This window comes from Ceratotherium simum, chromosome 22 (assembly GCF_057802395.1).
Source record: "Ceratotherium simum simum isolate JZ-2026a chromosome 22, ASM5780239v1, whole genome shotgun sequence".
Lineage (NCBI taxonomy): Eukaryota > Metazoa > Chordata > Mammalia > Perissodactyla > Rhinocerotidae > Ceratotherium > Ceratotherium simum.
Genome location: NC_141921.1, coordinates 31,500,102 through 31,515,104, shown reverse-complemented (window position 1 = coordinate 31,515,104; position 15,003 = coordinate 31,500,102). Strand labels below are relative to the sequence as shown.

Here is a 15,003-nt window from a genome sequence, read left to right as displayed (position 1 = left end):
TACATATTGATTCTGGCTTGATCTTTTGAAACTTACATTCATCAAAATGTCTCATCACAAAGGCCTTAGAGGTTTTTTCATAAAATCTGAATTGGAAGAGCTCTTAGATCTAATTTCATATAGCTCTTTACATTGATCATTGATAAACAGTCGTCTGGCTTTTGTTTGAATGCCTCCAGTGACAGGGGACTCACTACCGTATGAAGTAGCTCATTCCATTTTGCAGACACTTCACATTGTTAGCAATTTATACTGCATTGCCCACTGGGCCTAGTTAAATTCTTTGGAGAAGCATAGAAAAAATATTTTTCCTCTTCTACATGACAGTCTTTCAAGAGTTTGTTCTGAGGTCTTTGGGTCTTCTGCAAGCTGAATATATCCTGAGTTGCACCATGTTACACCCTGCCATACAACATCACTGCATGTTGAGTAGCTGAGATCACAAAATTCTACAACTGGAAATCAGAGTAGCTAACATTTATGGGGTGTTTTCTATGGATCAATGTGCTAACATTTCACACACATTATCTCCTTTAAGTCCTTGCAACAGCCTGGTGAGACATTGCTATTTTCATCTCTATTTCAGGGATGGGGATACTGAAGCTCTGAGAGATCACAGAGCTAGAGGTGGCAGAACCCAGATCTGTCTGAATCCAGAATGTGGGATTTGATGTCATTTCACAAGTCAGGAAAAAGCCCCAGAGAAGTAAAGTGACTTGCCTGAGGGCACCAGCCTGCCAGTGGGTGAGCTAGACTAGAATTCAGATCTTCCTCCTAGAACATGCTCTTTTCCCTGGGCCTCTCCAAGAGGGAGGAGTCAGTTGGCAGCCTCCTAATCTGTTTTCCCCTTTTGCTTTAAAAGCTAGCTCTCCTCATTTGAGTTGAACGAGCATTTGTTGGACCCTCACTGTGTGTCTGGAACATTTATTTTAAATCAGAAGCAGGGGTGATACCAGGGTGACAAGGCTAGGTTTTGAGATTTTGCATAAAACAGCAGGAGGAACTCTTAACACATTTTGTTGTGTTTTTCTGCCAAAATGGTGGTGTTTATATTTCTTGGCAATAAAATCCTTTAAAAAATAAACTGCAAATACTTGCTCAGAAGCCAATGGATGATCTTCGGCATATCGCACTCATTTCAGAATCCATCCTACATGCTTGAGCCTGTCACTCTACTCAACTCTCAGACATTCATTTCATTGCATCATTTCCGCACTTCAACCTGCGGGAGCTTACCGTTGCCTGGAGGACGCTGCAGGCGGCTCTAGCCCACCCTTGATCTTCCTCCTACCCACTCTCCGCTGAGCCAGGTTGCTTCAAGCATCACCTGTTCTTGCTCACAATCTTCCCCTTGCTTGGGATGCCTTTCACATCCTGCCGCTTAGCCAAATCCAACACAACTTCAAGTTCCATTTTCCCGACCTCCCCAGCATCAAGACATCCCCCTCCCGTTCTTCCAGCAGCTACGGCCAGGGTTACTCATGTAGCATCTAATTGATAGAGCTGTGCACATATAAAGATCCCGTCCTTCTGAGGGGTTAAAACCCTAGTTTCTCTGCACTCCCACATGATACTCAGAACAGGGGCCTGTCCACAGTAGACTTGCAAAAAAAGTTCCTTTCTCCAGAAAGGTTAACTGTGGAATTAATTTTAATAAGTGGATATCAGTGGCTTCTTGTGCTTTGGAGAGCATGAAATAAAATCCATGGCCTATTAAATTCAAATAAAGAGTTGAAGGAAGCAATTTATTCTCTTAGTGAAGGCACATGACATGAAAAATTGTGTTAAGCTGAATTTCTGTAAATCAGTATCTGATTTAGGATCATTATAATCGACAGGAAGATAGAGGATAGGTATATGTAGCTCCTTGAGAACTAGAACTATATTTTATTTAGATGTGTCTCTCCAGCTCTTCACACAAGAGCTCTGTAACATATTAGGTAATGCATTTAATGGAATTAATGAATGAGTGCATCTTAGCAGAACCATCCCAGGATGAGATGGGTGCCCTTGGGGAGTGGTGAGTGCCCTATCCCAGGAAGTGCCAGGCATGGTCTGAGCAGCCAGTGAAGGAATGTCCCTTCCAACCCCCAGCAGTCTGGTTCTATAAATGCAATAAGGACATTCAATAGTGTTTAAAATTTCTTTTTGGATGAATTACAAAAAAAAAAAAAACTCACTGGATTTATCAGCTTTGGATGTTTGAATTCTTGCCTCTTTAATGGATATTTGGCTTTTCAAATGCAAACTGTGTTATACTGCTGAATAAACTGTTCTACTCAGCTGTAAGAAAGTTAAATCAGAAGAGTGGGGGAGAAATAACTGTTCTCCAGTAGCTGCCTGAACACATACACACGTGCTGTGTCTTTGGAGCCAAACAGACTCCAATTCAAATTCCTCCTGTTCTGTTTACTAGCTCTGTCATTTTGGACAAGTTACTCGTCATCTTTAAGATGGGGATACTTACTCTTGTGCAGGGTTGTTGTGAGGATAAAATCAGATAATACTGAAAAGCAATTAGCACAAAATCGGAAACAGTAGGCTTGCAAAACCTGACAGCTATTATGCTTACACATTCCTTCGTGGTTGGCTAAACCCCAAGTAATAAACTTTCACATTCACGGGGTGGTTTGCGTTTCACAGAATGTAGTTATCTCATTGTTATCTCACTTGATCTTCAAAACAATCCAGTGAGGTGGCACAAAGATTACTATTCTCATTTTACCAGTGAGAGAGGTCAAGGAATGTGCCTATATGATACCTTGCAGGCTGGTGACTGGAATCCAGGTCTTCTCATTCCGGGTACACACTCGTTCCATTTCACCTGCTGCTGCAGGGGCTAGTGCTAGGTGGCGTTCCTCAGATTCCTTCATTTATTCAGCAAATATTTATTACTACTCAAATAATTGAGCTGGATATTTGTCGTGTTTGTGGTGCCCCTGGTTAATTAGCGGAGTGCGTGGTATAGAATAGTTGCTTAATAAATACTTGTGGGATGAATGGATGGATTATAACAGCTTTCTAAGGCCTGTCACTAGATTACCCTGCTTCTGCTAAAGGGGTAAGAACACCTTCAGGGGACTAACTGGGAGAGACCGGCTGTTGGGAGAGGCCAAGAGCCAAGGGCTGTAGAGAGAAGTTGGTGCAAGATCAGGCAGGTTACATGCAACAACATGGATGACTCTCAGAATAATTACTCTGAGTAAAAGAAGCCAGAAAAAGAGCATGTACTGTGTGATTCCATTTATATAAAATTATAGAAAATGTAAACCAATCCGTAGGACAGAAAGCAGTTCAGTGGTTGCCTGGGGGTGGAACGGGTTGGCGTAGGGAGGGAGGAGTTTCAAGGAGGCACGAGGAATTGTTTAGTGGTGGTGAATGTGTTCATTATCTTGATTGTGGTGATGGTTTCATGGACATATAAATATGTTTGTATGTATCAAATTGTATACTTTAAATATGTGCAGTTCCTTGTCAATTCTACCTCCATAAAGCTGTTTGAGGAAGAGGAGGAAAGAGAAAAGGAGATGAAGGAGGAGGAAAAGGAGAGAAGGCAGGTTCTATCTGTTGGTTCTCTCTGTTGTGCCCCTATAGACACAAATGCCAACACCCATAATAAGGCTGGTTTTCTGTCCCTTTAGTGGTCAGTATCTTGGCATGCTGGGTGGAGAAAGGATGGGCCTGGGACTCAGAAGGCCTGGTTCCTGGTTTTGTCTCTGCCACTCAGAAAGATGTGATGCTGGGCATTAGCCTGACTTCTGTTGGCCCCAGCTTCCCATTTATGACTTGGCAATATTGATCCCTGCTTGCCCAGCCAACCTCAGCGTCAACTGGAAGAATACCTAAGGTGACAGACATCCGAGTGCTTTGTGAACTGTGAGTGTAGGTCAAAGGGAGGAGGGCAGTGGGGTGACAGGGTATGAACTCTGACCTTGTTTCTAGCCCAGTCATGACAACAAATGCTACAGTGTAACAGAAACCCTCAGCAGCAGCTGAGTTGTTTGAGCTCTAGGTCCCTCGGCTAAATGACTCCAGACTCCTATACTACAAGTTTTCTTGTGTCCACTAGCTATCATTTATCAAAAGCTATGTTCTAGATTCAGTTCTGCCACGCACATCCTGTGAGAGCTTGGAGAGTCGTGGCTCCACTGGGAGCTTCTGTGAAATGGGGGATTGGACTTGCTGGCCCCTGTGGTTCCTTCTGGCTCTTGCATTGCAGGATTCTATCACCTTCATATCAAACTATTTGCCCACTTTGATGACTCCAGATGGGGAGAAGCGTGGCCAGCGACAGTTTTCTCATCCCTGACCCTCAATGACTTTGAGGCATCAGAGAAATGGTCACCTTTGCCACCTCCCACCCCCACCAACACGCGCACACACACATGCACACATGCATCATGGATTTGCTCCTCCCCCAATGTTCTTCATTTTCCTTTGTGTTTTATGTTACTCGCATAAACACCAAGTTAACATATATACACAGATATTTTTTTAAGTTCATTCACTCAAAATCTATGAAATTAATAGGTTAAAAATCTTACCTTCCAGAAAGTTTGGTCATCAAAATATTTAGCCTCATGAGGTGCTTTCCATATTTTGAGTTTTAAGAGACAACCTGTTTAAATTCATAATTAAATGTTAAATATTTGGAGCACAGCATTTGTTATCTCAAAATTAATCAAAATATCCTATATCAACTATGATATCAACAAAAATCCTTTTTCCTTCCACAACCAGGAGACAGACAAATTGAAGCACTGTCCTTCCTGCACCAGCTTAATTAATTCTACAGACATCTTTTAAAAGGAATTGGCAAGAGCAGTTATCTCCAAAAGATCTCGATTACACTGAGAGGTATATGATAGCCACAAATCTGACACGCTTCCCAAGACGGAATAGAGGGGCCCTGCCAGACAGTGCTCCCACTCAGAAGCTGATCCATGTAAAACACAAGAGCTACCATGGAGAGCGACTCAAATTAGGCGCCCCTGTGGATCCCTGGACACCGGCTCCAATAAACTCCTGGCAACCTCAGCTAAAGATTCCACTTGTGTAGCTAGGAAAGTAGTTTATAATAACTTGCTTTTGTGCCTGTTCTTTTCATCTGTGCAGCCTCTGCCCAGAGAGCTTGGCCCTATGCATTCCCTCAGCCGCGCAAAGTCTGCTGAATTTCCCAGGCGACAGTTAAGTGAGCACTTAACATTTCACATGAAGCAGGGAAATACCACTGATAGACTTATCAGTGTATTTTTAAGGATGATCGATCTCAATGTATTAAATAGTAAGATTAACAAGAGTAGACGTGTGCTTATTCACATTTTCCTTTTGTAATGCACGCCTTTAACTGATATTGGCATGTATGGTGCGATCAGCACACCTCATTTAGCTAGCGTTACTCAGAAATGATCTCTATCGCCTACGTGAATCCTCGAGATAGCTGAGGCTTACTCATCACTGATGAAAATCCATCTAAAATATATTATATTTTCTTGTCTTGTGAGACAACACTGAATGCATTTTGATTTTTTTTTTTCTTAATCAGAACCGTTGCTAGGAACAACCATTTATGAAATGTGCTGTACAATGCAGAGAAGGTATATAGCTGCTGAGGGTTGCTGGCCTCTTCTCGGCAGCCCAAGCTTTTCGTGTTCTAGAGTCTGGTTTTAAGAATTTCTATTTTTCTGTTAGGCTCTCTGCTTTCACTTCAAACTTCTACTGTTGTGCCTTACCTCTAGAAACCTATTCCATCTCTACTCTGCTATTTCTAATCTGCCTGAACCAGGAAACCCAATAATCATACTTAATAGGATTGTTTCTTAAATAAGTATAGACAGGCTCCAGTTAAGGGGGTCTCTTTATGAGTAAAATGCTCAGCTTTAGGAGGTCAACGGGTGCTATCTTGGCTGCTTGGGAGCCTCTTTCCCCTTCCACTGTGCAAGTTCTTTTTAATCACCAGTTCCCTTTTGTCCAAAGCAACGTGGAAAAAGGAAAGCTCATTGGTCTGAACTCTTAAAGGAGTAATATAAGTGTCTTTTCCTCTGTTCTCTTTTTTGACCCCAGTAAAGCATAAGAAAAGCCCTCCCAGGTGCTTTGCAAGACAGTGCAGGTCAGTGTCACTTTGTCAAGACCAGTGATGATGGTAAATGATGTGAGAGCCCAGTGCAGGGTTGCCAGATAAAATCCAGGATGCTCAATTAAATTTTGAATTCAAAAAATCGGCGCCTTATATTTTCACTTGCTAAATCTGGCAACCGTACTTGGGGTGGGACTGCCACCATGGATGGATAGAATGTAAACTTGGGGAGGGAGCATTTTTCCCATCTGTATTTCATGAATACTCAGACTCTGTCGAAAGCTGAGGCCAATTGGTACATTAAAGCAATTCTAGTCAATCTTACTCTCTAAAACTACCCAGGTAACTCCAAAAAGTACCTTCATCCATGTTTTAGAGCTAAAAGGAAGCCAAATGATTTGTTACCGTAATCCTTTCATTTTACAGAAAAGCCAGCCACGGCCCAGAGAGAGTAAAACGATATGCCCAAGGTCCCACAACTCTTTGGTGTCTGCTTATGTCATTTTGTCTCTTATTTGTCATTCACTCCCTGCTTAGGGACACAATAATGAGTGTCTAACCAATAAAAGCTGTTTGCTTGTAGAATAAAAATGAACAGTTCTGGACAGAATGCGTGATTCATCTAGCACATAAGTAAGACTGGCAAATGAGTAACCTCCCAAGATTCTTTGCTGTTCTGTCATATTGCAGGAGCAAAAACCTACTTTACTCCTCTGTTTAAAGATCTCCAATGGCTTCCCATCTCTCAGAATGATCTTGCTTCTTGCTACCACTCTGTCCTCAACCCCTATCGCTTTCCCCCTCACTCTATCCACATCAGCTACACTGACCCCCTTGCTGTTCCCCAAACATTGCAAAGCATGCTCCTGCCTCAGGGCCTTTGCACTTGCTGTCCCTTTTCTTGGAATGCTCTTCTCCAAAATAAACACATGATTTGTCTCCCTCCTTCTCTCCATTCAGATTTCTGCTTAAAGTTCAGTTTATCAGATAGGCCTTCCCTTCCCACCCTTCTAAAAGAGCACCCCACCCTCACAACTACTCTATCTTCCCCTCCCTGATTTATTTCTCTTCATAGCACTTATTGCCTTTTGACATAGTTAACATTTATTTGTTTGTTTATTCTCAAACGCCCCTCCCGAACTGGAATATCAGCTCCGCAAAGTCAGGGAATTCATTTGTTCACCACTGCGTCCCTAAGTGCCTGAGACCAATGCTTGGTTCATAGTAGATACTGAATAAGTATTTGCTGAACAAAATAATATTATGGATGTCCTCAGGGAATAAAAGGTAAAATTTTTGGTATAAGGTTCTCCTTGGCCTTCTGTACAAAACTGAGTGAAATCACCAGCCCCGGGCTCAAGAGGCCGCAATGTCATCATTCATCCCTACTTATAACCTCGGGAAAGTCTCTTCCTTTCCCTGGCTCTCAGAGTCCACATCTGCAGCAGGTGACCTCTGAGGGCCTTGCCAGTTCCGAAATGATGTGATTCTGTGTTTGGGTTTTTTTTGTGTGTATGTGAGGAAGATTAGCCCCGAGCTAACATCCGATGCCAATGCTCCTCTTCTTGCCGAGGAAGATTGGCCCTGGGCTCACATCTGTGCCCATCTTCTTCTACTTTATATGGGACACCGCCACAGCATGGCTTGACAAGCGGTGCGTCAGTGCATGCCCGGAATCCGAACCTGCGAACCCTCAGGCCACCAAAGCAGAGCATATGCACTTAACCACTGCACCACCGGGCCGGCCCCTGTGTTTGTTTTTCAATCAAGGTCCAAGCACTTTGCTTCATTTGGCTGGAGCTGAGGGGGTCAGTTCATATGGGCACATGTACACCCAGCCATCAGGCAGGTGCACTCTGGCCCCAGGCCCTGCGCCCTGGGCAATGGCAGAAGAAGGGTGCTCTCACACTGACCTGTTAGGAGACCAGATACCATACCGACAGCCATGACCCAGCTCAGTGCCCCGACGTCAATGAGCGCCTGGTAGCCGATCCTAGAAATGACAAAGCAGAGATAGTCACATTCAGGCATCAGGCTACAGAGGTCACTGGCATCAAAAAGGACTGTTTGCATCAGTAGTGACACTGTCAGGAAGGGTCATCAGGAGAACAAGCGTCTTCTCCCCAGGCGGTACATTCGCCTGTCATGTTCCCACAAAGCCATGCAGACATGTAGGGGGTAAGGGGGGATTCCAAGACCCTCTTTGGCTTACTTTAATCCTCAGATCCCGTGGATAATGAACTAGACCAGGAATCAGAGAACCCAAGTTCAAGTCCCAGTTCTGTCACTAGCTACGTGGGCAAGGTAGTGCTCTCTCAGAGCCCCGAGTTTCCTCATTAGGCAGTTAAAGATGAAGGCTTGCTTTATTTCTATCAGGGCAAGGTGGGGTACAGCTTGGCTATCAGACTCATCTCTCCTGCCCACCCCCCCTTGAACATACTTCTCTGTCCTCTCTCCTTCAAGGCAACCCCAGGACTTCACTTTAAATTATTAGGGGGTCCTGGGAGGACATCTACATGACCTTGCAGTAGGCAAAGATTTGTTAATCAGGACACAGAAGACCTAAACATAAAGAGAACAATGATAAACTGGACTACATTAAAATTAAGGACTTCTGGGGCTGGCATGGTGGCATAGTAGTTAAGTTTGCATGCTCTGCTTCGGTGGCCTGGGGTTCATGGGTTCGGATCCCAGGCGCAGACCTATGCACTGCTCATTAAGCCACGCTGTGGCGGTGTCCCATATACAAAATGGGGGAAGATGGGCACGGATGTTAGCTCAGGGCTAATCTTCCTCACCAACAAAAAAAAAATTAAGAACTCCTGTTCATCAAAAGACACCATCAAGAAAGTGAAAGATGGGGCTGGGCAGGTGGCATAGTGGTTAAGTTCACATGCCCCGCTTTGGTGGTCTGGGGTTCAGGGGTTCAGATCCCATGTGCGGACCTGCGCACCGCTTGTCAAGCCATGCTGTGGCAGCAGCCCATATAAAGCAGAGGAAGATGGACATGGATGTTAGCCCAGGGCCAATCTTCCTCAGCAAAAAAGAGAAGGATTGGCAAGAGATGTTAGCTCAGGGCTAATCGGAAAAAAAAAAAAAGTGAAAGATGACCCATAAAATGGGAGAAGATATTCACAATACATATATCTGACAAAGGACCTATATCCAGAATATATAAAGAATTCCTACAAATCAATAAGAAAAAGGCAGAACAGCCCAATAGATAAGTGGGCAAAAGAACATGAACAGACATTTCACAAGAGGAGATATTCAAATGTCCAAAAAGCATATGAAAAGTACTCCACTTAATTAGTCACCAGGGAAATTAAAATTAAACAATAAGTTTGATGCCTAAATGGATAAAATCAAAAAGAAGGAAAATATGGAGTGTTAGCCACTATAGCGGGTAAAGAGAATTCTCATGTACTACTGGTGATTAGATTGGCGCAAACCACCATGGAAACTGGTAGTGTCACTAAAGCGGATCGTATGAATACTGTATGATCCAACAATTCCACTTCTAGATATATAATCAACAGAAGTGCATTCGTATGTTCAAAAAAAAAAAAGTGCTAGAATGTTTATAGCAGCAATACTAGAATGTTCGTAATAGCTCCAAACTGGAAAGTACCCAAATGCTCATCAATAACAGATGAATAAATTGTGCTGTAGCCACACAATGGAACACTTGTTTTAACTGTGTTTTCTTAGATTTTGTGTTTGTCTGCATGGCACTCTTTTATCACAGGGCCAAACTAATGGCCAAAGTTGTTTACCTCTCTCTCTTGCAAGTCAGCTTTCGTGAGAGCACAAAACTCATCTTACAACCCCCCCAACCACAAACTCTAAAATACGGATTTTCACTTTCTGCCCAGTAGAGGACGTCCCCACCTCATTACACCCCACCACGATAGTCCTAAAGCATAGTCTCAGTTCCTCGCTCCTGCTGCCCTGTCCCTGCGTGTGCTAAGGTTTCATGTGGCCCTGCGTGGTGTGCTGTGTCTCTCACTTCCAGGGGAACTGTGAGTAACATTAAACTTTCCTTTCAATGACATTGACCTCTCCATGGAGTCACTCAGTCACCTTTATAAATTAAACCCAAGCACAATTCAACACTATACCCTGATGCAAATGAACAATCTACAGAGATACTCAACAACACAGGTGAACTACAATGTTGAAGCCAGGCACACAAGAACACAGACTTCCCGTATGAGTCCATGTATATAAAGGACAAAAGCAGGCAAAACTGGTCGATCTGTCAGAAGTCAGAGGAGTGATTGTCTCGGGCTGGGACATGAAGGAGTTCTGGGTGCTGGTCGCATGGGCGTGTCAGAAGATTCATCAAGTGGTACCCTTATGATATTTGCAGTTTTCTGGATGTAGATTATACTACAAAAAAAATTTTTTTTAAAAGTAATATTAAGTAGCAGAATAGAAGCTAAACCCAAATCCGCTGACTGCCAGCCCACAGTTCACTCTATCCTGATGCCATCCGAAAGCAGACATGGATGAAGAAGAAATTGACAGAGTAACACTTCCACGCAGGGTGGGTCCCCCGTGCCAGGCCCTCGGCTGATGCTTTACCGTCTGATTTCACATGATCCCCACAGCAGCCCCGTGAGCAAGCTGTTAGGGCCCCTGTTTCACAAATGGGGAGGTCCAGGTTAGGAAAGTGGACCAAGCGTTCCAATGTCACGCCGCTTGGAATGGGTGGCTCTGGGGATTCAAACCAGGCAGATCTGTCTACCCACAAAGGCCGGCCAGATCTTTCCCAAATTTCAGCATTTGAGGGTCATCTTCACAAATTTGGCCATATTGGCATTCCAGGGATACTATTTTTTAAGAAAATATTTTTCTTTAAATAGACGTTTTTATATTTAAATAAATGAATTTAAAAGGAAACTTTGTGTCACCAGTGCAAATAGAAGAGAAATGGGAGGTAACTGTAAAAAGAGATACAAAGAAAACAAAACATTGCTAAAATCTCCCCCAGACGTGGCAGCCTGGGCAAGTCTCCCAGCCTGAGGCTTCCTCTGCTGTCGTCCACACCAGAGGTCAGCCAGTGTCAGAAGGCTGCAGAGACATTCAGCACTAAATGGAGACTTTCTCCCTGATGCAGTCAAAGGATTGTATGAGAATTGAAAAAGAGCATCTGCACTGCATGATTCAGTGTTCTTTAAGTGTGTCTTCACACCACTTAAAATGCCACAATTTGTGAGAAACGCTCCACCCACCTCTGAGCACAGCATCTAACTCATTCACATTCGCTCACCTGAATAGGAAATTGGCAAATACCATTTGCAGACTGAATGAAAAGTCACCTGACTTGCCCAGTGACACCAAGCTAATAAAGTAGCCGATTCACGCTCCACGTGAAGTATTCTGACCGCCAGCTCAGCCCTTTCTCCGTCTTTCCACTATATACGATGCCCCTCCTATGGAAGCAGCAGCATCAAGCATCATCATAAAGAAAGGGGCCATGTGTTGGGTATTTACTGCATGCCAAGCACTGTCCTGAGCCCTTTAATTACTATGTGTTACTGAATCTTCACAGCAGCCTTGAGACGTAGACCTTATTATCCCGTTTACAGATAGAAAACTGAGACTTAAAGAGAGTTTGAAGACCAGGCCTAAGGTCATATAACTGGTAAATGTCTGTCTCTCCCTGAAGCCTGTCCTTTTACTTCCAACAGACCAAAGGCCTCCCCAAGAGAGATCATCGCTATTACTCTGCCTCTCCCTTTGCCAGGTTCCTGCAGAGGAGAGAGGGCTTTTGCTTGGTCCTCCACTGTCATCCTGATGAGCGTTTACTTGCAGAGGTATGCCGGAGCCAGCTCACACAGGCTCACTGACCAGTTGTTCTCATCTCTTCCCAACTCCATGGTCAGAGATGTCAACTTGATGCTTGAAATTGACCAGGGTGGGAGTATTTGCACCATAGAAATCAGCAAATGCTCTAAGTCAGGGCTTTGTTTTCCTGGAGAGCCGGTGGTTAAGTCTTTAGCAGCACACCATTGGTGGCCTGATTTTTTTTTTTTCCCTAGGCCAGTAGTTCTCAAACTCAAGCTTGCATGAGAATCACCTAGAGAGCTTGTTAAAACACAGACCACTGGGCCCCACCCCCAGATTTCTAATTGAGCAGGCCTGGCATGGGGTATGATTTGCATTTCTAACGAGTTCCCAGGTGATGCTGGTGCTGTTGAGGATCACTGTTCTAGGAGAGCCACAGAATCACAGAACTGGTGAGCTAGAATTGTCACTGGTCTAGAAGTAACAGGTTGGCAGCCCATGAGCAGAATTTGGCCCACACTAACAATTTTGAATCTTTTGCCAGTGCTTGGGAAAGTGCATGCATAACTCTGGATTCCTGGCTTCTCTTGAAAAGTCATTAGATCTGGTGACACAGCCTGGGTCCCTGCACAGTAACAGTTACCTGGCGCTGGAGATCAACTGCCCACCGTTTCTCAGCCTCCCCTCTCTAGTTCCATTTTTTACCTTACCTGCCTGGCCCCTACAGGCATCTGGGCTTGGGACCCTGCTAGAACAACCCTCATTTTTGGAGGGGGACTCAGAGGCCCAGAGAGAGGAAAGGAGTTGCTAAGAGTCGCACGGCTATTAAAGCAGTGGTAGGCACGGCACTGGAGCCCATGACTGAGATGCTTTGCTTCACACAGACCATCCCCTCCCCACCCCCAAGTGGGATCCTCCTCACTCCAAGCAGCTCGAGGAGGGATGTCTCACCTGCCCATATATGATTCCTATCATTTGGGGCTATGGTCTTCTCTGTGGTCAGAGCTATAAGGGATCCAGCCCTCCATGATTCTCTGAGATACCTCCAAACACGACGAGCTCCTCATCACTGACTTCAGGTGCTCACCACCCTTACAGCCAGATTCCAGCCAAGCAACCTTGGGCAGATAACTCCCCCTAAGTATCATTTCTTAGAGTATGATAATAATACCCCACAGCGTGGTTGTGAGGATTAAATGAGATGTTGCATGTAATGATTTTAGCATAATGCCTAACACTTAGAAAGCAGTCAATAAACAGTAGTGATTATCATCAGTAATATTATTATCACTATATTAGTTCATCTAGAAAAATCTATCCCTGTATCGTGCCCAAGTCACCTTCATTTTCTGTGAGCCACATCCAGAAGATACTAGCACAACCTCCAGGAGGTGACACCCAGGGTTCTAGTGTGTCAAACCAATCACTGCTGTCCATTGTCTGGAGGGCACAGGATCTGTCTCTGGTCCAGAGGCTCATGCTCCCACCTCACAGTGAGACCTTGGCCAAGCCCCTTACCTCTCTGGGCCTCAGGGATGGACTGTGCTTAGCATTTTCCTACCTGAACGTATCATACAGCGCCTGGCCTCAAGTAGCTTCCAACAGCCCTATGATGGGAGCTACTATCATTATCTTCATTTACAATCAGGCGACCGAGGCTCAGACAGGTTAGGCAGCATGCCCACCTGGTAAGAGGTGAAGACCAGTCTGGCTCCACGGCACCCTCTTCACCATGACCTAAACCATCAGGGATTGAAAAACGGATTCATCCGGCGTGGGCCTGACTGACCCGCTCTGTCTACATTTGGGGGACCTCAGGACTGTCTGCTTCTGCCCTGCCCCTAAGCTTCCCTTTTTGAAAAGAAGTGGCCTGGAGAGGTGATGACTCCACACAAGGTAGGGGCTGGGCAGAACTTCTGAATAAGTCGGCCAACAAACATTCCCTGAGGCCTGCTGAATCCCTGTGCCTGAAAGCATGCACCCCGGCTCAGGGCTCCAGGCACATTTCTTCCTGAATTGGATGGGAGTGTTCAGAGGGTAAGTCAAGTGACCCACATGGGATCCCCGGCCCAGCTGGCATGTAGCACCATCTGCACGATGTAGGCGATCCCTCCGAGCAGACCCGGCAAGCCGAAGGTGTAGTGCACGCCGCAGCTGTCGTGGATCACCACCTTGCGGTTTAAACACACCTGGGGACAAACGCGTCATGATAAGTAGATCTACACATGAGACTGATAGTCCCTACCCACGCTTTTCACAGGTCCTTGGCATCCAGGTCTGCTAAAGGGGGATGGGCATTAGGCTCACCTAAAGAAGAGCTTCTCAGACCTGAGTGTGCACTCATGTCACCTGGGGAGCTTGTTAAAATGCAGAGTCGGATTTGGGGGGGGGGGGGTGTCTGGGGCCTGAGACTCTGCATTTCTAACAAAGTCCCAGGTGATGCCAATGCTGCTGGTCCATGGACCAAACTTTGAATAGCAAAGGTCTGGCCCCTTTTGGGCTAGATAATTTTGTGTTGTGAGGGGGGCCGTCCTAAGCATTGTAGGATGCGTAGCAGCATCCTTGGCCTGTACCCTCTAGATGCCAGCGGCACCCCCCCACCTTGTGTCAATAAAAAATATCTCCAGATATTGTCAAATGTCTCTGGGGAGTGATTGAGACCCACTGGTCTAGCTCAACTCATGCCATCTCAAAGACAACACGGCTGGTCTAACTCAACTCATGCCATCTCAAAGACAACACGGCTGATTAGAAGAAAAGTCAGAAGAAAAGAATCTGGCCACATCTCCAGACTCCCATTCAGCGCTGCTGCTACCTCACCTCTTAGCCTCCCAGCTGGCCTTGAGCCAACAGATGTGGATACAAATGCATATTCAATCAGGTTAGTTCCCTCCTTAGAATCCCCATTGTCTTCAGAATAAAAACCCAGACTCCTCAACCAGCCCAAGAGATATAGCTGAGCATCTCCCATCTCTCAAGGTTTTGGTCCTACCTCACTCCCAAGTGAACCCTTTGCTTCAGCCACAGAAATGTTTCTACTTCCCTGCTGGGCCATATGCTTTTTCACACCGTTGAACACACTGTTCCTTCTGCCTGGAATACATTGCCCGTCTCTTTGCCTGGCTAATGTTCGT

General features: G+C 45.1%; 1 protein-coding gene across 1 annotated transcript in view; it reads right to left on the bottom strand.

The window, feature by feature from the left end:
* Positions 1–3,073: 3,073 nt before the first annotated feature.
* RHCE (Rh blood group CcEe antigens) overlaps positions 3,074–15,003 on the bottom strand; it is a 36,748-nt gene continuing 24,818 nt past the window's right edge. The window contains exons 7-10 of the mRNA XM_087445754.1: positions 13,925–14,058; positions 7,990–8,069; positions 4,545–4,618; positions 3,074–3,085 (exon numbers count right to left, since the gene is read on the bottom strand). Coding sequence (XP_087301880.1) covers positions 3,074–3,085; positions 4,545–4,618; positions 7,990–8,069; positions 13,925–14,058 — 300 coding nt within the window. The remainder of the gene's footprint in view (positions 3,086–4,544; positions 4,619–7,989; positions 8,070–13,924; positions 14,059–15,003) is intronic.